This window comes from Oxyura jamaicensis, chromosome 1 (assembly GCF_011077185.1).
Source record: "Oxyura jamaicensis isolate SHBP4307 breed ruddy duck chromosome 1, BPBGC_Ojam_1.0, whole genome shotgun sequence".
NCBI classification, from domain to species: domain Eukaryota; kingdom Metazoa; phylum Chordata; class Aves; order Anseriformes; family Anatidae; genus Oxyura; species Oxyura jamaicensis.
Window position 1 is genome coordinate 5,485,970 of NC_048893.1, and position 23,098 is coordinate 5,509,067.

A 23,098-nucleotide genomic window follows, 5' to 3' on the forward strand; every position below is an offset into this window, starting at 1 on the left:
TTTGGTGGGTCTTGAGGTTGTAAAGGTGGGTTCTTTGTAAACCTTTGAGGTTTACCCACAGTTTTAAAAATCAGCTTTCTACTTTCCTTACTGGATGCTGAACACTGTAGCGACTTCTTGAGGGCATGCTGGGCAATTTGGTGTCTTCAACAGCCCAAAAGAACATCAAGATAAAAGTGGTCTCAACCACTTCACAGCTACATAATGGGTAGGAACAAAAAACATGGTGTAGACATGATGTGCCTCCAGTAAATCATCAACAGAACACTGATTTTGAATGTTCACTTTTCAGTAGATAATGCATTTTTTTAAGGGAAATGTAAGAAATTATTTATGATTGATACACTAAAGTAGTGCTCTGGAGACAAGCTAAATACCTAACTGCTTCCACAGCTTTTATGAGTATGATTCACATGGTATAACTTTACCAACCTGTAGGTTAAATTTTTAATCCACACTGGTTATTCAAAGCTCCTCTGTGAGTGAAACACACAATTCTTGTTCTTCCAACCTATCCTAAATGCTAGGCATTTCTAAGGTGTCTTATTACTTTTCTGTGACAAGAGAACAAGTATCTTTCTCTTCCTAAGCATACAGTTTTAGATGGATTAATCTCACCCACCCTCAGCAGTCCCTCAGCAAAGACCTCATCCACCTGAGCTTCAGTACCCCCCCAGCAGAGCTTTAGGAGGTGCATACAGTACCATTTGTGGGGTCATATACATGGCTAGTTGCATACGTAGACCAGCTTAAAAGCCTACATTAAGTTGGGTAGTAGTTACATTTTGTATTTGGCATGTAATTCTTCTTTTTGTAAACTTCAGGCCTCTAAAAAGTGTTCATATGGTGCCCTACAGCCATAACAGGAGGGTAGTATCTTACAGAATAATTCAAATTTCACTTGAGGGGCCTACAACAAAAAGTTGTTGTATGGAAGCAAAGTCATTACAAGTAATAGTATATTTTCAAAGATGGTGATTAAAAGGTGGCAATATCTCAGCTGACTAGCTGATCGCTCTGGAATGCTAGACTGATTGACAAACTTTTGAGAAAGTGGCTGATCTCAATCTTACTGTTTCTGCATTATGTTTGCAAATAGCACAGTGCTAAATTTTGTCATCCAGTCTTTTCTGTTCAAGGCTCATCAACACTTCCCATGAATTTTCCATACTAGTAATATTTTGAGCAAGGCTGGTCTATTGTCTGATATTTTTTTCTTTCTTGCTTGCAAGTAGCCCTGTTGCACTCAAAATTATTGTAAGTGGTTTTGTGATCATCTAAAATAACTAAAATATGGCCTTAATTTTGGCTTCTTTTTTTTCCTTTTAGTGGCTGCATCAACTGCTAATTCCACAGCTGGTGCGGCCATGAATTCTTTGACTTCTCTGGGTACTCTCCAAGGACTGGCTGGAGCCACTGTTGGACTGAATAATATTAATGCACTAGCAGGTACCGTAAACAGTGAGTATTTATTGCTGTGGTGGACAGCCTTTCCCAATAATCATTTCACAAAAACTACCAATTGTAAAATGATGATACAATTATTTTTAATCTATATGCAAAATAAGGGGGTCAAGTTGATCTAGTTCCATTCATGGTACATATGCAGTTCTGGAGTCTTTAATAAAGCTTCACATAGTTTGCTCTGCAAAGTGAAGTCTTTTGGGACCCTGCAAAAAGACTCCTATTCTTGCAGGGCAAATGGAAGGTAAAAGAAATGTCAGCAGGGTGTCTGGTTATCTGTGTTATAGGAGAGGCTCCTTTTTCATTTCGGGAGTCTGAAAACAGGTATATCATCTCAACACACAAAACCTAAACCTCATTCAGAAATGTCATGGTAAGAGAGGCATGTTTGCCACGGACATAGTTCCTTTAAAATGTCTGTAGGAATTATCAAATTGACTTAAGAGCAGCATACTTGCTTTTAAAATGAAGGCAAGTCTTTGGCTTTTAATTTGCAAGTATAAGAGAATGGTGTGGTCAGTCAGCTGTAATACCAGAGCATGGACATCTATCCTAGTACATCTTAAACCCTGACATCCCCTAACTAAGTAGATGGCAATAGTTAATAGAACATTCTTCCTCATTCTCAGCCTTGGTCAAGATTTTCCTGAAGAATAATTTATTTTTTATTATTTCTGTTATGACAACTTCACCTTTGCCTGAAATGGAAGAGATTGGTCCAGCTGCATTTTCCCCCTCCCTTTTTTTTAGCTGCTGTTGTTCCTTGCATTTCCTTCAGCAATGCAAGGAATCTACTTAGTCATTGCCAGTCCATGACCCATCATAATGTACCCCCAGGAATGGATGTCCTCCTCAGTATCACTTGCTCACTCTGATGCTCTGCATGATGTCCTTTTTGTCACTGTTACTTGGCTGCTCACCCAATCTTTTTGTTCTGTGATCTTTGGTTGTCATTGTTGGGAGTTGGGAAGGAAGGGGGCTGATGGCTGTCCATGTAGCAATGATGAGTGGTTGCATGGGGCCTTGTGTAAAACAGGTCTTGTTTCTGGCAAGGACATGCATATTTCACACAAGCAAACAACCTCACAGTAAATATGGCTTAAGAACAATTCAAGAAAAGTAAGTACATTAAGCCTTAAAATGGCCAATGTTTCCTTTCTTATTCTAACTCATTAAAGCATGCTACTGAAAATGGCATGCATGAAAAACTAACTTATCTCCTCTCATGAGCTCTCTTAGTAAGAGGGCTACACTGCCATAAGTAAGAAAACATTAAATGTCCTTCCCCTGATAAACAGTCATTATGCTTAACATGGTTTATAAGAGGTCACAATATCAAGTGCGGCATACGGCATCCCACTGCTTCCCTCCCACAAGTACTAAGAACCCAGGCACACTGGAGCACTCCAAGATAACATTCCTTCATCAACATCAAGAATGAATCACCTATGAGCTCTTAACTTTGTGTGGGAATCCTTCTTTTGCGTTCCTTTTAACATTTATTGCTAGGCTGCAGGCAAAGAGTTTACATTTTCTCAAGTATTTTCAGGTGTTGTTTGTGCAAACTTACCTGCATGTGCCATTTGAAGTATTGATGATGTATTCACAACCTGGTACCAAATTCAGGCTTGTTGTATCTCCTTCTTTGGAGATATTCAAGGCCCGTCTGGATGCCTACCTGGGCAGCCTGCTCTGAGGAACCTGCTTTGGCAGGGGGGTTGGACCCCATGATCTTTCGAGGTCCCTTCCAACCCCTACAGTTCTGTGATTCTGTGATTCTGTATGCCACCTTTACTTCCATGGACTTGTACTAACAATGGCTTCAGTTCCAAATCTTCTTCAAGGATCTTTTTATGGATGCAGAGCGTATATGTGCCTACAATATCCCTATGTATGTAGCTCACATACTTAAAAATATATGTGGATATATCTGTATATAAACATAAGTATGTACATATATGAGAGAGGTCTAAAGAGTAGAAACTGCTTCCTCATAGGGTGTTGTAGCACCTGTTCCTCTCCAGAGGAGGACCCTGCTTATCAGTTTCAGTTGTTTGTGATGCTAATGATAGCAAAGCATTATTCCAGTGCTAACAACCTCCCCTGTCTATTTTAATGACGAGCCAGTGCTTTTCCTAGTGACTATTTCTGATCCAGTTGTTCACACTCAGACCTCTCCAGGAGCCTGCCTTCAGTAAACCTTAAGTTCCATGGATTTGATGCTTCACAGTATGCTGTGGTCACAAACACTCCAGGAAAAGCATTCAAACATTGTTTTGTCATGAAGGTTCCTGGAGTAATTGTGCAGAAAAGCTGGAGTTGAGCGACATGCTTCCAGCTGGGGAATTAACAAGAGTGATCCAAAGCACCAGCCTTGCTGAGCATCACCCCAAAATGTATCAGGAGGTGACACTGGGCTTAGGCATTGATTTACGCAGAGGTTTTGGAGGAGGTATTCTGTTGAAATCATGTCCAAGTATGTGAGATTCACAGGGAGAATGTCCTCCAGGCTGAGCTCACTAGGAGACTTAGTCTGCTTAATGGAACCTGGACATGTCTGGGAAAAATAAGCTGGGTTCTGGAAACTAATAGCGTTCTCATTGTAGAGAGAAGCATTGTAGAAACGTGTCTGGAGACCTTAAACTGTAAAGTGAAATCTGGTAAGTCAACTGTCTCCAAGGGTTCAGCAGCAGTTGTACGTGCTGGGATTCACCCAGTCATCTTTATTTGTGCTTGAAGCATCTAAGACCTTAAATGACAAAACGTTAGGCTGTCTCCACTGGGGAAAGTAAATTTAAATGAAGTAACTTACAAAAAGAATTATGAATAATGAGGAAAAAATAGTAAAGAAGGTAGAAGAGGTTCTTTGTAATTAAGAAAGAAAACCATGGATTTAGGTTACTGGACAGCCATGACACAGTACTTGGATGTGAAACCAGGGCAGTCACTTAGCCTTTCTGCCCCCATATGGGGATAAAACTGTTCATGACAGATTTGAGGTTGCATGGAAAGCACTTTCAGAGACCTTTGGACTTGCCAAGCATTGTCTCTTCTGTATTATGTAACTCAGAAAAGTAGAAGGCCATAAATCAGAAACTCCAAACAATTATTTCACAAAAGTGAGTAAAAGATCAAAGTTCAATATCAGTCTGAGGTGCATTGGTTGAGAAAATGCAGAGATGACAGAGATGTGTAACTGCAGCTGGATCTTGCAGATTTCATAAAAATATAAAAAGGGAGAAGAAATGCTGACACCTTTCTGCAGATCTGTTTTGCTCAGGAGGGAGGCATATTTAGACACATGCTCTGTGGTAGCCGTAGCAGTGCCCTTCCCAGAGGCAGTGAGGTGAGCTGAGGCTATCTGTTGGCTGATCTGAAATCATTTGGTGGGAAGGGGCTATTGATTCTAGGTGAAAGAAGGGGGAGGATGCTGCCCACAGCAACACAAAGCGTGTTTATCTAATAGGCTGATGACTCACAAAAGATAACGTGTTATCCTAATACTTCCTCTATTATCAAGTTATTTCAACGCTATAATAAAGGGAGAGATACAAGTTGTTTTATCAAGAGCCTTTACTTCAGTCAATGCTGTGTTTACACGTGCAAGTGATGACACAAACCTCAGTACAGAAACATTAGAGTGGGTTAAGGTCAGGCTCAGCACCAAATTACTGCTTTATCACCATCAGTTTGAATCTCCATTTTCAAAATGTCCTGTCCTTTAGCTATAAGATGCTTCATAAACTGTATTGGTTTGCACGTTTTGTTTTAGATCTGGAACCATTAGACAATAGCTGGCCCTGCTCTGACTTCTTTTGTTCGAAGTCATGGCAGCCAGTATCTCCTATCAGGATGCAGCAAAGTTCTGAAGTAGGGTGAAGGGGAAAGAGAAATCTTCAAAGTGCAAGACATTTTATTAAGCAAAGGCTAAGAATATCACATCTCTGTCAAGTGTTTAGTCACACAAATTATAGTAATATCAAAAGGTATAATTTATGCAATACAGTTCTCTTAATTGGTGCAGACTCTGGTGGAGCCAGAAAGGTGCCACTTGAGCAATTGTCCTGATTATCAGAGACTCACAGGAATACACTTTCTGAATCTACATAAGAGATGGAAGAAAACTAGTAGGTCAGCATCTTTATCCTCCTCTGTCAGTGTGGGATAATTCCCTCCAGTATTCTTTCTACCACTAAATTACTCTTGTGATAAGGTTTATGCCACTTTCCTTGAAGAAGACTGTTTCCCAGTCTAATAGATTTCATTGTTAATTCACTATAAAGTGTTCTCTGCTTAATTTCCTCACTTTTCTCCAGTTCCACATAACCCCTTTATTATTGGTCTGAAATTAAGCTCTCTCTTTCTTTTCCTAGCTTTTTGGGGTCCCCATACAACTCTGCCAGTCACTTATTCACCCATCCTTTTGCCAACAGAAACTCTGCACAGTCAATGTGTAAGAAATGGTCAGTAGTGGTTCCAGATGCCCCCTTTTACCAGTGACTGCTTTAGTGTACCTTGAGAGAGCTGATTAAGCCCAATTAAGTTGTTTGTGAGCTGTTCACCTAAAAAATATGAGCACAGGATAGCTTGTTGGGCACAAAATGGGGCTTCTCAGTCCTGCTGAGCACTTACTCTTCATCTGACATTAGTCAGAGGTGTGGGCGATGAACAGGACTCTGAATCCTGCTACCCATGACTACCAAGGTAACTATAATGGGAAAATTCACTTTTTCTGGAATTTCTGGGAGAAAAAAAAAAAAAAAAAAAAGGCGTTAACATTGTTCATTTTAATGTGTCTCACTTAGGAGCCACAAGGATGCAAAGAAGTAATGGAGAAAAGCAGTACATAGTCCAGGAATTTGTTATAATACTTCTGCAGACTGCACTGTTTGCATGGATAAGGGATGGCATTTTATGCACAGCTAGCAAGCCAGTCTGAAATTTCCTCCTTGGCGGTCATCCCGGTCAAGTTAATCTCTTATTTATCAGGATGTAGAATTGCTTTAAAGAAAAAAAAAATTAAGCGTCTCTGCTTCCAGTGAGTAGAGGAACACATTGCTAGAACCAAACACTTCTGTTTCCTCATGAAAGATGCCTGAATTGGATGAAGCACTTGCAGTCACTCCAGATGTGCTGCTGTTCATCCATTCATCCTCACAGGAGTAGCTGGAGGACAAGGATAGAAACACACAGCATCACAATCCGTCTTCCTACCACAAACCCAAGGGACAAAGCCCATCCCTGTATGGAGGGTTATTCCAAAAAGCTGTTAATCAGGGTTCTCTGCTGACTCCACATAAGCAAAACACCCCTGATGTGATGAGGTCATGTCCTGCTGATAAAGACCTGGCCAGAGGGAGTGGGTTTTCTCAAAGAATGCTTTCTCCAGTGGCCAGGTTGAAAGGATGGAGGTCAGGGAAGTCCTGCTCTCCCAGCCTTGGATGCCCCCAGCAGAAGCACAGGTGTTGAGGAAGGTGGGCAGAGAGGGTTTGGGGAGCACCAAGCTGTAGTACTTGCCAGTAGCAGGCTGCATGCAAGTCCGTTTGACTGTGCAACCATTGTGCTGAAGTGATCCTGACGCCAGAGTCGTGTTTCTTTGTTTTCAGTCCCATTTGGTGACGCGCCGAGCTGCATGCACTGCCGTCGTTGTCAGTGTCAATATAATACCAACGACTTTCGGAAAGCACTAATGAACAAGTGCAATTTCTTTTCTCTATTGTTGGGTTTTTTGTAAAGTTGCTCAAATGCTCTCAGGTATGGCGGCCCTGAACGGAGGACTCGGCGCAACAGGCTTGACGAACGGTACGGCCGGCACAATGGACGCACTCACCCAGGCCTACTCAGGAATCCAGCAGTACGCTGCGGCCGCGCTGCCCACCTTGTACAGCCAGAGCTTGTTGCAGCAACAAAGCGCCGCGGGCAGCCAGAAGGAAGGTAAGCACTCGCCCTTCTCAGGATAAGCGACACTCGGCCAAGCAAGAGCTGTGTTTTGGGTCTGTTTCTTCACAGAGGCTCAGCGAAGAACCTTGAGTAGCCTCGTCTTTGATGTTTATGTCTTCTCCTGCCCTGATTGGTGTTTTTCACTTCTTCAACCTCTACTGTAAATCATTTTTTTACCATCTCTCCTTCCAGCCATACCTTACTGACCATTCTTTGTGGTATAAAAGCACCGCTGTGCAAAAAGGTACCAGTAACAAAACGTCCCTTTATGGGTGACCGTCTCTCACGCTCTCTAATGGTTTCCATTTTCCATGATAATGGAGTTATTCTGGTTAGGTTTAAGTTTTTGAGTCAATGACAAAATCTGGCTTTGCATTGAGTGGTTCTTTGCTTAGTTCTGGGGAAACAACGAAGGGAATGATTGCCCCTCTCCCTGCGCCAATAGAGCAAAACAAACCTCAGGAGGTTGCTAAGAATAAATTACTACTAACTACTAAATATTTAGTAAAATGAGGTTACCCTTTTGCCCCTCTCCCATTCCCTTGTACACTTGCCAGGCATTTTGGGGTTTCGTTTCTGTTTTCACTGCTTTACCTTCTCTCGTCCTAAATTCCAGCTAATTCTAGAAGGACGGGAGAATATTGCATGCTTTCTAAGACTGTATTTATGTTGTCACTACTACTCTTGCCAGGGATAAGCTTTGGAAATAAACCTAGTGTAATATCCTCAAGAGAAAGATTTTTACCCTCTTTTAATATACTATCATGCACTGCTATGGGATGTGGTGTTTCCTAGGAAGACAAATTTGGCATTCCCACAGCTGGCTATTATACAGGGACACCGTGGAGTTAAAATGTTTATTTTCTCTAAATTTGTTACATCGTTTACTGCTAAAAGCTCAGATTATATTAAATGAAATGATTTTTTTAATCAACTTTTTTTTTTTTTTCAAATTTTGTTGTGTTCTCTGCTTTTGTCTTTCATCTCACACACTCAGTCAGTGACAATAGACTGACACCAAAACCAAACTGTTTATCTGGTGTCATTGTGGATATGCAGTTTGATTTTTTTAACTATTTTTTTTCAGTTCATATCAAGTGTAAACTTTTATGAATTGGCAGTGTCTTTTTTAAAAACACAGCCTGTTATATGTCTTGTTTCTGTTAGTAAGGGGTTAAGGTAAGGTGCATAAATTCCATCTTTAAATACTGACAACTATTTTTTGTTTCTTAACATGATTTCTGATGGCATGGTGAAGAGTCTGGAGTGGTTGAGGATAACCAAGTACCAAAGAAAAATACTGTATCAATATTAAATGCTGAAGCTTAGTGAACTGCCTCATGCATATGCTGTAAACTATTGTTAAGTAAGTTTTGCTTACTATTTTAAGAAATTTTGTTTTCTGGAAAGGATAGGTTATTGGCGGTAAGAAGAAATAATTTTCAGGTGATTATTTTTTTTCTTTTTTTTTCTCTCAAAAAACATTTATTTGAAAAACATTTTTTTTTTCCAAGCCATTTATCCCGTGTTGGGCAAACATTGCAGCCCTTTCCTTCAGGTTGAGAGAGGGCAGCCAGCCTGCTTACAAGAGAGGTGAGGCTTTGTGACTGTGTTGCAGAAGGTATCCATAAATCTGGTGTGCTTTTCTCTCCAACACAGAAAACCACAGATATCACAGCTGAGACACATGTAGGTTCCTTTACACAGGGGAGTACTCAAGCATGTTACTCTAGATGTGTTTTTACCAGAAATTTTTGTTCTCTTTATGTACTGCTTGTACTCCTGGTGTCTGTGTGGGAAGGCCACACGTCTGGTTCCATCATAGATCATATTCTTTCAGACATTCATGGCTTATTTCCAGTATGTTACTGCAAGGGAAAAATTGAGCTGAGATTAAAAAAAAAAAAAAAAAAAAAAAAAAAAAAGCTATTATTGCTGGGGGGTGTGTTTAAGCAAATAGCACTTATAATGTGTATCTCAAATTTAGGCTGTAAGAAAAATATTCAAAGCAGTTCCAAGTTTGCACCTTTCTTTTCAAACTCAAATTTGTGTAAAGTCACTTTAATTTCAACCCAAAAACCTTATTTTGAACTTTTTCAAAATAATTATTTTACAAAGTTTCTTCTGGGAGATAGAGCTTTCTCTGGGGAATTCATATTTAAAAAAAAATAAATAAAATAAGCATTCTGAAATGAGTCCACATAAATTTTGTTCTTAGTATCTTTCTCTCTCTGATTTTGCTAATTTCCAAGTCAAAAGGTTTGCTTTGTCTTACCCTTTTTATTCCCATCCCCACCAAGTTCCTGCCCTTTTATCTGTGATGCTCAAATCTGAGTTCAGCTCACTGCATTTCTGTAAGTTCCTGCAACTAAAATTAAACCAGCAAACCCATGCAGGTGTTTGAGGCAGCAGGGGGCTCTTTGGGCAGATCTTGGGGTACTGTGAGAGAGTAATACATTGTGTACCTGTTTTCCTAACCTTAATTATCCTGAAAGACACTTGTGTAAATTGAAGAAAGAGGCTGCAGTTTAACTTCTTTTGTAGAAGAGGTATCAAGTGAATGCTTTGCAAGATAGGATACTCTAAAGAGCTGCATTTCAGCTCTGTTCCTTTGATGATCCACTTACTTTTCTTCCTTCAAAGCTGGAAAGTGAAATGCTTTCTGACCATCGCCTTCAGTAAGTATTATGGGAAAATAGATTAAATGTAGTTCTTGTAATAGCTGTTTTCATACTTTTGTTTTGTTTTGTTTTCCTAAAGGTCCAGAAGGGGCAAACCTCTTTATTTACCACCTCCCCCAGGAGTTTGGAGACCAGGACATTCTGCAGATGTTCATGCCTTTTGGAAATGTTATCTCTGCTAAAGTCTTCATTGACAAACAGACCAATCTGAGCAAGTGCTTTGGTATGTCCAATTTAATAAATCAAATAGTAAAAACCACATGCACCACACTGAAAAGGGGTCAGGAAAGAAAATTAACAGCAGTGTGAGAAATGTCATACTGGAATCTCATTCCCAAAATAATGGACTCTTAATCCTCAAATGAGAGGAAAGATGCACAGGCAAACTAGTTCTAACTAAAAATTGGCTGTGAAAAAACAATAATAATCTTCCAGTCTGACATCTCCCATGAATGTGTCAAGTACATGAAACTAATTACACCCTATGTGGGGGAATGTCATTTAGTATACTATTAAGCTGCCTTATTATGGATACCTAATTATTCTCTATTGTATAGCTGAGCCACTTAAAAATGCTCTATGTTTAACCCATTAGTTCTACATTACAGGAATTTCTTTCTTCTGAATTAAGTACAAGATTGTGCAATTAGTGTTTGAATGGTATGTACATGTAGTTCAGAACGTTTTACAGACAGTTGATGTCTAGATATGCAGCTACATCTGCTGCAGGCAGGCTCCAATGCATTATGAAAGGTAGCATCTCCCCTTACCTTAGGGTGAGGATGAGGGGAGCATCAATGTCAAGTTTTCCAGGGAATGCTTTAGGCTGTCAGAAAACTAGATTGTAACAGAGGAGAAGATGATATGTTGGTATAAAACAAGCTCTAGGGTTGGTCAGGTAGGCTGATGTCCTGTGAATGACATCAGTGCACCAGTTCAGTACCTCAACAGAGTGGAAAACAGAAGTTGACTGAGTGGCAACCTGTTAGATCGTTGATCTAATGACTGTGGTCTTAATGCAAGACGTGAAAAGGGTCTGGGAGGACAGAATGTCATAAAGAAAAGTTTATAAGGTTTGACCTAAAATACTGGGGCTTCCAGCAAAATGACAACTCTTTCCCAGAGTAGAGGAAAGCAGCTGTATTGTATGTATGACAAATTAGTAACCAGTCGAGACAATCCCTTTAGTTTCTAAAACTCCTTTGTACTGACAAACATTGCTCTTTGCACAGCACCATCACTTAATTTTCAAGTGTCCCCATTAACCATAATACATGTTTCTTAGCTTGCATATCATTACTTTTTTTTTAAATCTAGGATTTGTTCAAATGTGTCTGTCTCAGTGTTTGTCTACACAAGGTCCATTCAGGAACAGCTATTGGGCTTTAATCCATTTTGAAAGGGATGAATTTATCTAAACACACAGTACCCAACCGAGAGCAGCATTTATCAGGCTACTCAGAAATACCTACTGCACAGGACTTCAAGCCATACCACAATCTGAGTGTATTGCACCCGAAGACAAGCCCTTAGTACACCTGGAAAGTTAATTTACTTCACAGATAGCATGTGATATTCTTTCTGCATTTTTCTTTATTTTTTAAGCCCTGTTTAAGCTTTACAAAAAAAATGTTCATATTTAGACTAATAAAGTCCAGCGTTTTTCTGCAGTGCGTTAAAACAGTCCCTGAGGCTGTAGCAAATTTGAAAACTGGAATTGAAAAGGACTCCCTATTGATCTGGAGCTGGTTCAGTTAGTGTGTTGGGGTGACAAAATCACTGTTGAGGTCTCCAGGAGCCTTGATGAAATGTCAAATCAAGCTGTGTTAATCGAAATGCAGCAATTGTGATCACTACTGAAAAAAATGTAGATTAGTTTGGGCAGGTGGCTCAATTCATCAACTCGCTTCCCACACTTGCTTTTTGTGGGTTTCCTTTTACTGCTTCTTACCTACCTACGCATTTCTCTGGGTTTATGGGACACAAATACCTAACTTAGAATGATGAACTGAGGTTATCTTGTTTGAGGGGAAACAGAAAGGGTCAACACCCAATGGATGGAAGAGTCCTCTGTCTTTTTGGCATTAGTCAGGTTTCAGTAACATTGCAATTTCTCATTCTTCCTCCCCAGGTATTCTGCCAGCAGTTGAGAGAGTTCTGCTTTAAAAACAAAAAGTACTGCAGTGGCAGAGGAAGTTGAGATTTTCTGATTCAGTAGGTGTGAACAGCACCTGTGTGATTCTGTTAATCACAGGCAAAGCCAAGATTAATCCTGCTAGTTTAACATACTGTATCCCTGCATGCATCACCTCAGCTTTATTGGCAAGAATCATCTATTTGTTGTTTCAACCCCAAACTTGTGTTTCAAAAAGCTTTCTTTTTTTTCTCTGTATTCCCACCCAAAACCTGAGACAATAGTGCATCTGAATTACCCATTTCTCACTGGTACCGCTAATGCTCATTGCTCATGGTGCAATCTGGGTTTGTTTCTTTTTTTGTTGGATTGGGTTGGTTTGGGCTTTTTTGGAAGTCAAATTGCAGATGAAAAGAGATTGAACAGGTGAAAATACTGTCCAATGCTGTCCACGGGCTGAACTGGGATGGGAAGGTTCGTTCCAAGTGAATCTCAGAGTAGTGATACACAGTGATGAGCTCTTACGTAATGCTACTTCTCAAAATGAAAAATTACTTTTATTTGCAGAAAATGAGCTTTGGTGTTATTTGCTTTCTTGTCCAGCTCAGTTGAATGCTCAAGAGATTAAATGGTAATGAGGATGACAGGACAGTCCATCTACCCCTGGAAATACTTTTTCATGAGCTCTCATGAGCTCTAGTTGATTCCACAGACAAAGGGTTTCACTCTTTAAGCTTCTCTCTTGCCTTTCATAAAACTTACAATAACAGAAATGAGAGACAGTAAAGTAAGGCAGGGGAGGGAGGACCCAATGACATCCCAGTGTAAATGCAGTCTGCCTCATTACAAATTTGCTCCTCAAATGATGAAAAATATTTATCCTGGTTACAGAGGTACCAAGAGATTTAAAACAAAAATCAGAATCATCATGACAGGGGCTTTGCAAATTGATAAGAAACATCATCCCATCCCCATGTAACCTGCGGTTTAAATTTCAGACAAAAAAATGATGAATGGATGCAATCAGAAACAAATAAAGGGAGAGAATGTCATATTCCTTCACAAGCTTTGTAAGTGAAGGTTCTTGATAAGGGATAAGATGAAAGTGTAACAGGCTGATGTAGATAGAGCATTCTGTGCATAGAGACAAATTGTGAAGCAGGATAACAATTGAATGATAAAGGCTGATTCCACTGATGCAGCACAGAGGATGTATGTTTGAATTTGTGGCTGAGTCAAGGAAACTATTAAAGAGACATAGAATGAAGTGACTTATTACATCCCCCTGGAAGGTAAGCATAGCCTAAGCTAATTGTTCTTCTGTCAGCACGGGAGAGTCTGAGTTGGTGACAAGAGAGGTGGGTGGAAAAGCCACCTCAGGGCATGCTTGCTTCTCTTCATTCACCATTCACAGATGCTACCTGATGACTAGTTTAGATCAGTTGCTTAACTTTCAGGTCATCATGACTAGCTAAGATAAAAAGGAACTAAGAGGATGAGACGTTCATAGCAGAAAACCATTCAGAATGCACTCAAGAGAACAACGTGAAGGTCAGGAAGGCTGTAGAGGAAAGTACTGAATTGTTGAGGTAGGTAGGAGTAGCTTATGGAGGTTATGGAGTATCTGCCCGGAAGGTGCTACAGCTGCCTTCTAACTCATGGTAGGTTGGTTTTTCTTTCTGTCCCTGAGGAAATCTTACAGCTCAAAGCTGAGATCTGTGAGCTAATGGAAGTAGACAGAGGAGTGCAGTGCTAAGGCAGTGATTGGAGTTGTGTGAACAGATACGATCTCCTACAAGAAGACAGGGGAAGGAAAGGAAGAGAGTGATGAAGTTCCTCAGGATATGGCAATAATATTCAGAGGAAATGATCAAGTAAAGAAAGTGAGGAAGTGACAAGTTACTAAAATCAAGGAAGATATGGAGGAATATTTATTATCCCTTAAGGAGGTAATGAATAATCAACCACAGAAGAGCATGAATCAAGCCTATTGGCTTTGGCTGGGAGAAGGTCTACAGAGATTTAAGTGAGAGGCTTTTTGAGTGGAAAGGAGCAGAAGTGAGCCTGAATTGTCAGAGAAGAGTCTTAAGTAAATAGTTTGGTGAAGTCGATTTAAGGTGAACCATAGGGAAGGTCTGTGAAGGAGGGAGGGCAGACAGGGACCAAATGACTTGTTAAGAGGCTTTTTTCTTTACAATGGGCAAAGTGTATCATTCTGACACTGGAGAAGAAAGAGGGCAGCAGTGCGAGGTAAGCAGGAGCCATAAAAGAGCGGGTTAAAATGACAGCAAAAAGAGGTTATGAATCAGAAAAGGATGCAGGTGCTAAGCACAAATGAAGAAAGCTGGTAGAAGACAGGATCTGAGCAGCTTCCGTGTTAGTACTGAAAACAAAGTGTGGGGGAGACATGCTTTAACAGGGTGAAGGGATATGTGTTAAGTCAAATTCAAGTGGAAAGGAGAGGGAGCATTTCAAAGCCGGTGCATAATAATAGCAGGCTGGAATGCAGTAGTAATTAGCCAGAGCAGAGGCAGAGCAGCAGTTAGGCGAGCTTTGCAATTACAAGTGGGAGGCCCAGATATGAAAATGAATTTTGAGCTTCCAGAATCAGGGAGATTTGAGTCCATTATGAACAGAGCTTTTTTTGTCTCAGGGGGAAAAGAAAGCTGAGCCAGGCCAGCCATTCTGAATTACCCGAGCAAGCATTATCCCCCTAGTTAGTGCTCGCAGCTGAGGAGCAGAAGATCTGGAGTTCTCATCAAGCCCTGCCATTGTCTTTATGATGTTGCTTAATTTCGATCCTTGCATACCCCTTTTGGGACCAAGAGGCTGAATTAATTAACATTTAATGTACCTTGAGATCTTGAACTGGAAGGAGCTGTAAAAATACAAAATATTAATATTGCAACTGTCCCAGTCTGGGCCCAAGGAGATGACTGTTTAATACCACCCAGGACCGGTGCACGTGAACTCACATTCAGATGTGCAAATGCATACAGGCATCCAAGTTTGGGTTTTGTTTCTGTAACCAGGTGTTCTGTTTCATCTTCACATGTACAGACTGGCCTCATAGTACTTCCTAATAGGCTGGGAGATACGTAGATATTACAGTGAAAAGTGTTACAGTAATAAATATCTACAGTCTCTAAGGTAGGTAGATAAAAAACAGATCGGGAAACTGCATTGCACCAAAACTGGCCAACTGCATCCCAGCTAGGAAAGAAATGTTACGAAAGTAAAAGAGAAGGCAAAGGGAAAGGGCAAGGAAATGGGCTATGGAGTGTGATCAAAGAAATAATTGAAAGAGAGGTAAATGTGTCAAATAAATAGTAATAATAAAATCCTAACAAAAAGCCTTCTGGAATTTGTTCTAACCTACAGTTCGCTTTCTCTCCCGCCTCCGTTCTGTGTCTCGTAGGTTTTGTTAGCTATGACAATCCAGTCTCTGCACAAGCTGCTATCCAGGCTATGAACGGCTTTCAGATTGGCATGAAACGCTTGAAGGTTCAGCTGAAACGCTCCAAAAATGACAGCAAACCTTACTGATCTTAACCCCAGATGCTTACTGCTCTTATTTTAGCTTTCTTAGGGTAAGTCCCATGAGCAAACCTGTCCTCTGCAGGGGGGTTAAGAGAGAACATATAGCCAACCTTCACCAAGAGACAGTTATTTTTACAGTTACCACTTCCATTTCCCCACTTGTCCTTACTACACTTGGCTCCCATTTCCTTGCCAAGTAATTACTGAGTTGTGTTACTGTATTTTGTTTTGCAGCATAATTTATCTCCTTTTTAATAAATAAATGTCTTGAAATTCAAAGCAACACACACACACACACACACACACACAAAAAAAAAAAAAAAATGTGCAATTTAACTCTGTGAACCCTGGTGCCATTAGCACACAATAAAAGTTGTTTTCTATGGTTGGATCCTATTTTACCAGGGTGGCACCAGCAGTTTATAGGTTAAAGAAAATGGCCTCATGCCAGTTAAAGCACTTATTTTGCAACAAGAAAATTGAAACAAGTCTTTCCACTACATCAACGTGTTTTTTGAGAAGATTTGATTTTTTTTTTCAGTTCAAAACAATGTGTTGTTATATATTAGTCTGATTTTACACTGGTCGTCTTTATATTTCACTTTTTTTTAGTTCTTGTTTTTTTGGAAAGGATTAATGTAAAAAAGATTTAGAGATCTGTTTCTAAAGCTACAGGGTTTAAAATAAAAATAAAATAAAATAAAATGAGTGACAATACTTGATGTTTCTTGAGAGATAAATTTAATAATAATAAAAAAAGAAAGCCACAGGCCTGTAAATTTTATTTGTAAAAAGCATTTCTATTTTTATACAAAATTTTTACTGCCTCAGAAATAATGGAAGTTATTTATTGCCTATTGTTAACTTATTGGATACCTAAAGAGCAGCTCTCTATGCTAGCTAGATCCTTTGAAGTAGTCTCTAGAGTAATTGTGCCAAGAATGGGCGCTTTTTCACTGTTGAACCCTACACCCTTTACAGTTCATGCTTTTATCCTCTTGTTTGTATTTGTCTGGTTATTTTGTTCGTAGTTTCCATTACCTAGTTTAAAGTTCAGTTGTCTGACCTTTTTTTCCCTCCCCGTACCTTTATGTTACATTTGTAGAAACTGGTTCTTTCCTCTCTTTTCTCCCCAAAGACGAATCCATTCTCTCTGACTCCTTTCAGATGGATTCTTTTGGGGTTCCATTGTGCTGTTGTTGACAAGTATTGTAAGTTAATGCAAATTATGTGAACAGCTCATAGACTCTACTGACAAAAGATTTGCATTAGTTTTCTCCTGCACCCATAAAAGTGATTTTGTTTGTGCTGCATAGATTCTATGTAACTTTTTTCCTCTTCCTTGTTTTTTCCCTAGACATCTCCATGCCCGTTAGCCCATCGTTTGCCTAGCATGTCCCTGTGGCGTCTCAAAAAAAAAAAAAAAAAAAAAAAGTTTCATCGTCCCGTCATTGTTTCTGATGTCTTTCTGACCTCACATCATATTTGGTTCTCCTACTGACCTTTGATCTAGTTTGACCTTTGAAATTTGCATGTGACCTCATCTAGCTATGAATTCTGGGAAGTCAATGTGAAAAAACATTGCTGCATTCATGCAAGACTGAAATTTATTATTAGATAAATTAATGATAGGATTTAAAAACAACCTGTGGCAAAATGTTTTTTCTTTCTTTCCTTTTTTGGTTTTCTTTTTTCCTTTGTTCTATTTTTTTTTTCATTTCGTAAAAAAAAAAATAAAAAAAAAAAACAGACTTGAAAGTATTATACAGGGATTGGCATTCTGCCTGGTCACTGGTGACAATAGCAATATGTGTCCAGAGGCACAGAATGTTGGTTTCTAACAGACTACTTCCAAAACAGTTTGAGAAATAAAACTGTCTGATTTTAAGTCTCTAGAGGTCTGTAATAGTTTTTACATTTTTCAGGCAGTGTAAAGTTTTTTGATAAGGCCATTTTAGGTGGCTCACTTTCTCATTAAAGTATATATATAGAACCACTTTTTGTAGATTAGTATAAGAAAATATTTACCCTGTTTTAGGGCAAATGCTACCTACTTGTGTCACCTTTTGCTGAACTGACTCACAGTTAGACAATCCATGGTTTAATGCACATGAAATTACCTATATTTTATACTGTTTCAATGTACAGAAGAAAGGTTACTGTAAAATGTGTTACGTTGGTGCTTCTGTGAATTAAGTTGTGGTTTCATCATGAGTCTTATGGTCTTAAGTGTTCTATGTTTATAAAGACAAGTTTAAAATTGGTTTACTTGAAGAACAAGAACATAAACAAGATTCTAAAAAAAAAGAAAAAAAAAAAGTTGTTTGCTTAAAAAAAATGAATTTCATGTGAAAAATTAAAAAATATTCCAGAATAAGTTTGTGTTGGCTTGTGACGCATTGATGTCATTTTTTTATTGTGAACAATTTAGATGTGTTTGTGTTCAGCAAAATGTGATCGGTTTTTCTTTTAAAGAAAAAAAAATCAGTGAAACTATAGTGCCAAATTCCAAAGGTACTTTCTTCCTAGAGCTTCAGTGTGTTTCTTGTGTGAAGTAATTTGATAACATGGGTATTTTATTATGTGTTTTGTATAAATCCCTAATATTTAAAGAAAAAGAGGTTAAAAAGTTTGTTAACTTGCTATCCTGTGGTCTTGTTGCCTGAAATTGTTATTGTTTGTTATTTCTCTTTGATGTTTTTTGTAAAACATTGTATAAGTGCCCATGTTTCACTTTTTTAACCACTCTGCACACATCAATGCTGTGAAAGCAAACCTCACAATGTATTTTCTTCATATTGTATGGAAACCTCTAAGGTGAGAAAGTTTTGAACTTTTAACCCTTTCCACCCAGAGCTGTCTTGAGTGTTAATACCTTTTATACATTCACCATTTTGCTGTTTATTTTTATATATATATCTATATCTATAAATATATATATACTTAGTTTTTTGTGGTTTATTTAATACATGGTTGAAATCAGAACAATGCACAGGGCAGATCTGAAGGACAAAAATATTTTACTGCTGTCTAAATTTCTTCTGTATCTATAACTAAAATTATTTAAAACAGTAATTAACTTGTGGTTTTCCTTTTTAGATTTTGGGGATTTTGTCTTTTCTTAAAGAGCTTTTAATATGCTGCTGGAATATGCTATTCAGTATTAATAAAATAAAAGAAAAATAAAACAATTCTTTAATTATCTATTGTGTGAACCACTCCCAGAAAGGAGTGGTAAATCCACCATTTGAAAATCGTGAGGAGAAAAAAAAAATATTTTTGTAATTTAAATAAATGAACTTTTGCTTAAATCAGATGCACTAGATCTTCCTGGGTGAAAATTCAGCGTGCACTGCAGTTAAACTACTTTTTATGGATAAAGTTTACATACACTGTAATGTTTGGTGTTATCTGCCATTATCTGTAACGGCAATATATTGGCTTACTCCTGCAGACACTCGTATAGAGAGGAGTAACTTTACTCATACAAGTAGTCCATGGGAATACGTATGTGACTGATGTGGGTGTTTGCTGGAGGAAGCTGTGTGTAAGGAACCAGAAAAGAGATGCTGGTAGCCCTTTCACTGCCTTGTAAGTCTGATTAGATCGCGTTTCTACCGCACATGTAGTGACCAACAACCAAATTTGGTTCTTTGCTACCGGTATAGCAAATTCATTGCCAATCCAATGTGTGTGAGCAGCAGTACCTGCTACTGATGATAAAGTGCCATACCTTCTTCCTATTTCTGATTATATTCGAAGCCACCTAAAATTAAAAATGAAGCCCTATATGAACAACATCAGCTGGTGCACTCTTGTCTCTCATCCCCAACTTAAATGCTTCTTTATGTAGAGCCCTGGGATGGAAAGGACTAGCCTCTAGTGATGCAAAAAAGTTTCCTTCTTATAGCACATGCACTTATAAATAATTGATCTATACTTTTCTCACGTTTTTACTACTGCTGGGGCCTTCCTACACCCTTTGAGGGCTATTTTGTACTACTTGCAGCAATTTTGCATATTCAAAGTATCATCTCACGTACGTTATATTATATATATGTACATATATATATAATATGATATCATCATTTGGATTGTTTAGACTGTTTCACTAATTTATCCTCATTGTACCCACCTTACAAATTTCCAAAGCTTTTTTAGATGCCCTAGTGTGTCCTGCGGGATTACCAGTCCAGTGAGAGCGGTGATGTCTTTGGTCATCGGGCAGTGTAATTTGGTATCGGCCGCAGACCCGTGCGGTTGCCCCAAATTACACTACACGAGACATTTGGCTTTGCAGTGGGAGAAGAGGAACAGTTCAGGATTTCCAGGCAACTGAGATGGGTCCATCTTGAAATTTATTTTTTAAATCAAATATAAAAATGAAAACCCAAACATACACCTCCTTGGAGACAAATTATATACCAGTTCTCTTTCAAAATATTGAAAGGAAAAAGCTGCAAGGGTGCAAGGGCCTAATAAGAGAGGAAGAAAAACAAGGGAAATTGCTTTACAAAATTCTAATCAAAAGACTAGACTAGTTGCTTTTTTTCAAACAAATTAGCTAATTGTGATGAAATGGCAGTCCTCAAAGGAGTAACAAGTTCATCTTTCTTTCACCATAGGGGTTACAGTTCCTTGGCTTGTGCTACTCTGGAATCATTTTACTGTTTCTGTTTTTATTATCTTAAGTGCTAATTAACGAAAGGAAAAAATATCCTGTAGTTTCATTACCTTTTTGGATAATGTCATACAAAAAAAAAAAAGAAAAAGAAAAAAAAAAAGAAAAAAAAAGAAAAAAAACTATGTATTTGTGTTTTTTTTGTGCTGTGAGAATTGTTGTTTGTAGATTAATAATACTATCATTTTGTTTAGAATTACAAACTAGTTTTTAAGTATTGTCTGAGAAAAGCCAAAGTTAATGCAATCTAGTGGAAACTGTAAGACCATTTGAGTATTGTTTCTGTTTTATTGATGCATTTGGATTTTGTTGTTCGATGGAATTTGAGCCAAAAAAAAAAAAAAAAGAACAAGAAAAAAAAAAAAAAAAAAAGCAGGCTTTCCTATTTCTACAACCTGACTGTACTTACGCATTTTGTACCAGTGGAACTTTTTATACTGGAGATTAAAAACAAATGGAAATTTTTGTGGCTTACTCTTGTGGGCCCCCTCGATCATGACTGATTTTCAAGTTTGATTTCTGGATGGTAGAAAGAGAGTTGGTTTTGTTTAGAGAATTAAAAACTTTGGCTTGATTTCTTTTTTTCCCTTTGCTTATATCTAGTGTTTAGAATTTTGTCTTAACAAAAGCGGTAAGTTTCACTTTTTATTCTGTATCGTGCAGTTACACAATAAGGTAATTAGAATTAGGAGTACTCGGTCACTTTGCGTGGATAAATGTATTAGTTAAAACGTTAGGGGTTTGCTTTTTTGCTGTTTAGATCAGAGTTTTTTCTGACTCTTCTGTCCTCATTGTGAACATAACCGTGTAGTTGAAACAGTCAGACTTATTTTTGTAACGTATGTTATTGTGTGATGCAGTTTTTTGCTTCTGTCTCCAATATTAAACCATTTTCCTAATACTTGTCTCTCTACTTTGTGTCTTGTATTGTTGGTGGTCATTATGTGTTGGTAATACATCTACACACCTCACTGTTCCACGTTCCTGTTTTTTTTTTTTTTTTTTTTTTCTCTATTTGTTGGTTGTGTACAAAAGATACAGTCGATTCCACCTAAGTGAATATCTGATTGGGGGGCAAAAGAGGATTTGTGCATTTTAGACATGTTACGGTTTCTTTGATATTTTTTTCTCTCTCCCTCCCCCTAGTCATGCCTTATCACTTGGATAATCTGTCTGGGCAGGAAGCATTTTAAATGAGTTTCCTGCAAAGTCATATGGAAGATAGCTTTTGTTAGTCTTCTAACTGCAAAAGCTTATGCACACAAACACACAGAGAAATCAGAAGCCATGTGAAAAGATTTTTGCTGACATTTCAGTCAGTCTGCAAAACGCGGATTATGGTGATCAATTCTTCCTAGTCGTTCAAAAAATACTCTGCCGCTACTTCGCAGAAGCGTATGAAACATTCAAGAAAATATAGCCTTGGGATTTCTTCCAGACTGCACAGTAATATGATGGCATATGGTGTTAGTCAAACTCCTTAGAAACTAATCACAGCCTAACTAGGGCTATGAGAGCCTGCAAAAGCCTACCAGGTAAACGAGCTTGTTACGTGCAGTTATACATACAATAATTTAAAAATAAAATCCAAGTGAGCACAGGGAGATCCTATTAAAGCCAGTGGAAGAATTAAAAAAGAGGAAAAAAAAGTAAGAAAATAAAAGGAAACACGAAAAAGAATCCCCTGTTGTTCAAATGGGTGGTATTTTGCTGTGGGTTTACAAAGCAGATCGTTCTCAGCACTGGCTAATAGTATTACACAAATCTCAAAAGGGACAAAAGAAATACCATAGCACTATTTTTTTTATTATTTTTTTTTCCTAGAGTTGGCTTTTAGCTTTTTTGTTTTATTTTTCCATTTCCTATTTTTTTTTTCCTCACAAGAATCTCTCTGCTCTCCCCCGTATCTACCACAATGAACCAAAAGCCGCAAAAGAAAAATATCTATGTTGTTCTGGTTTACAAAAGTCTCTTCTCTCCTCTGTCTGATCACAGATGCAAAGCTTACAATTTGGAGAGGGGAAAACAAAACCAACAAAGCCAAAAACCAAACAAACAGAAAAACAAACCTAAGGAGGAGAGAGAAGCACTGGCAAGTGCTCTCTGGAATTCAAGCCATATGCCCACTCCCCTTTCCTTTGTCCCACTTTCTGTGATGCTCAGGAATCGAAGACCACTTAAAAGTGCTCTTATGAGACCCAATGGACACTCCTCCCTCATGTCTCCTCTCCCCTGGTCCTTCTGGCACTCTGGCTTCGGCTCACACACAGACACCACCCCAGGCAAGGGCTCACGCAGCACGGGGGCATGGTGCATGGCGTGTTTCCGTGTGGTTTCAGCCATGATGTTGGCTCCTGTGTTTGGAAGAGTTTTGGAATTTTCAGGTGGCTCACGACTTGGCCTGGTTGCTTATTTATTTATTTATTTATTTAACCTTGGTGGGTTTTGTGTTTTTGTTTGTTTTTTTTTTTTCTAAACTTTTTTGGTTCCACAAAAGGCCAAATAGGTGACGAGTCTGGGATAGAATCCTAGAATCATCTAGGCAGGAAGAGACCTTCAAGATCATCAAGTCCAACCACCAGCCTGACCTACCGAGTCCTACCATTAAACCATGTCCCTTAGTGCATCCCAAAGAAGCTCAAACATTGTCTTGTAGGG

General features: G+C 38.6%; 1 protein-coding gene across 17 annotated transcripts in view; it reads left to right on the plus strand.

Annotated features, from left to right (window-relative positions):
* CELF2 (CUGBP Elav-like family member 2) overlaps positions 1-22,498 on the plus strand; it is a 565,285-nt gene extending 542,787 nt beyond the window's left edge. For 7 of the 17 annotated variants that reach the window (XM_035315484.1, XM_035315498.1, XM_035315490.1 and 4 more), the window contains 4 exons: positions 1,330-1,461; positions 7,201-7,398; positions 10,165-10,308; positions 15,638-22,498. In XM_035315484.1, the coding sequence (XP_035171375.1) occupies positions 1,330-1,461; positions 7,201-7,398; positions 10,165-10,308; positions 15,638-15,765 (602 nt within the window). In that variant the 3' untranslated portion in view covers positions 15,766-22,498. The remainder of the gene's footprint in view (positions 1-1,329; positions 1,462-7,200; positions 7,399-10,164; positions 10,309-15,637) is intronic. The other 10 variants (XM_035315485.1, XM_035315489.1, XM_035315495.1 and 7 more) reach the window with 5 other exon arrangements.
* The last annotated feature ends 600 nt before the right edge of the window (positions 22,499-23,098 follow it).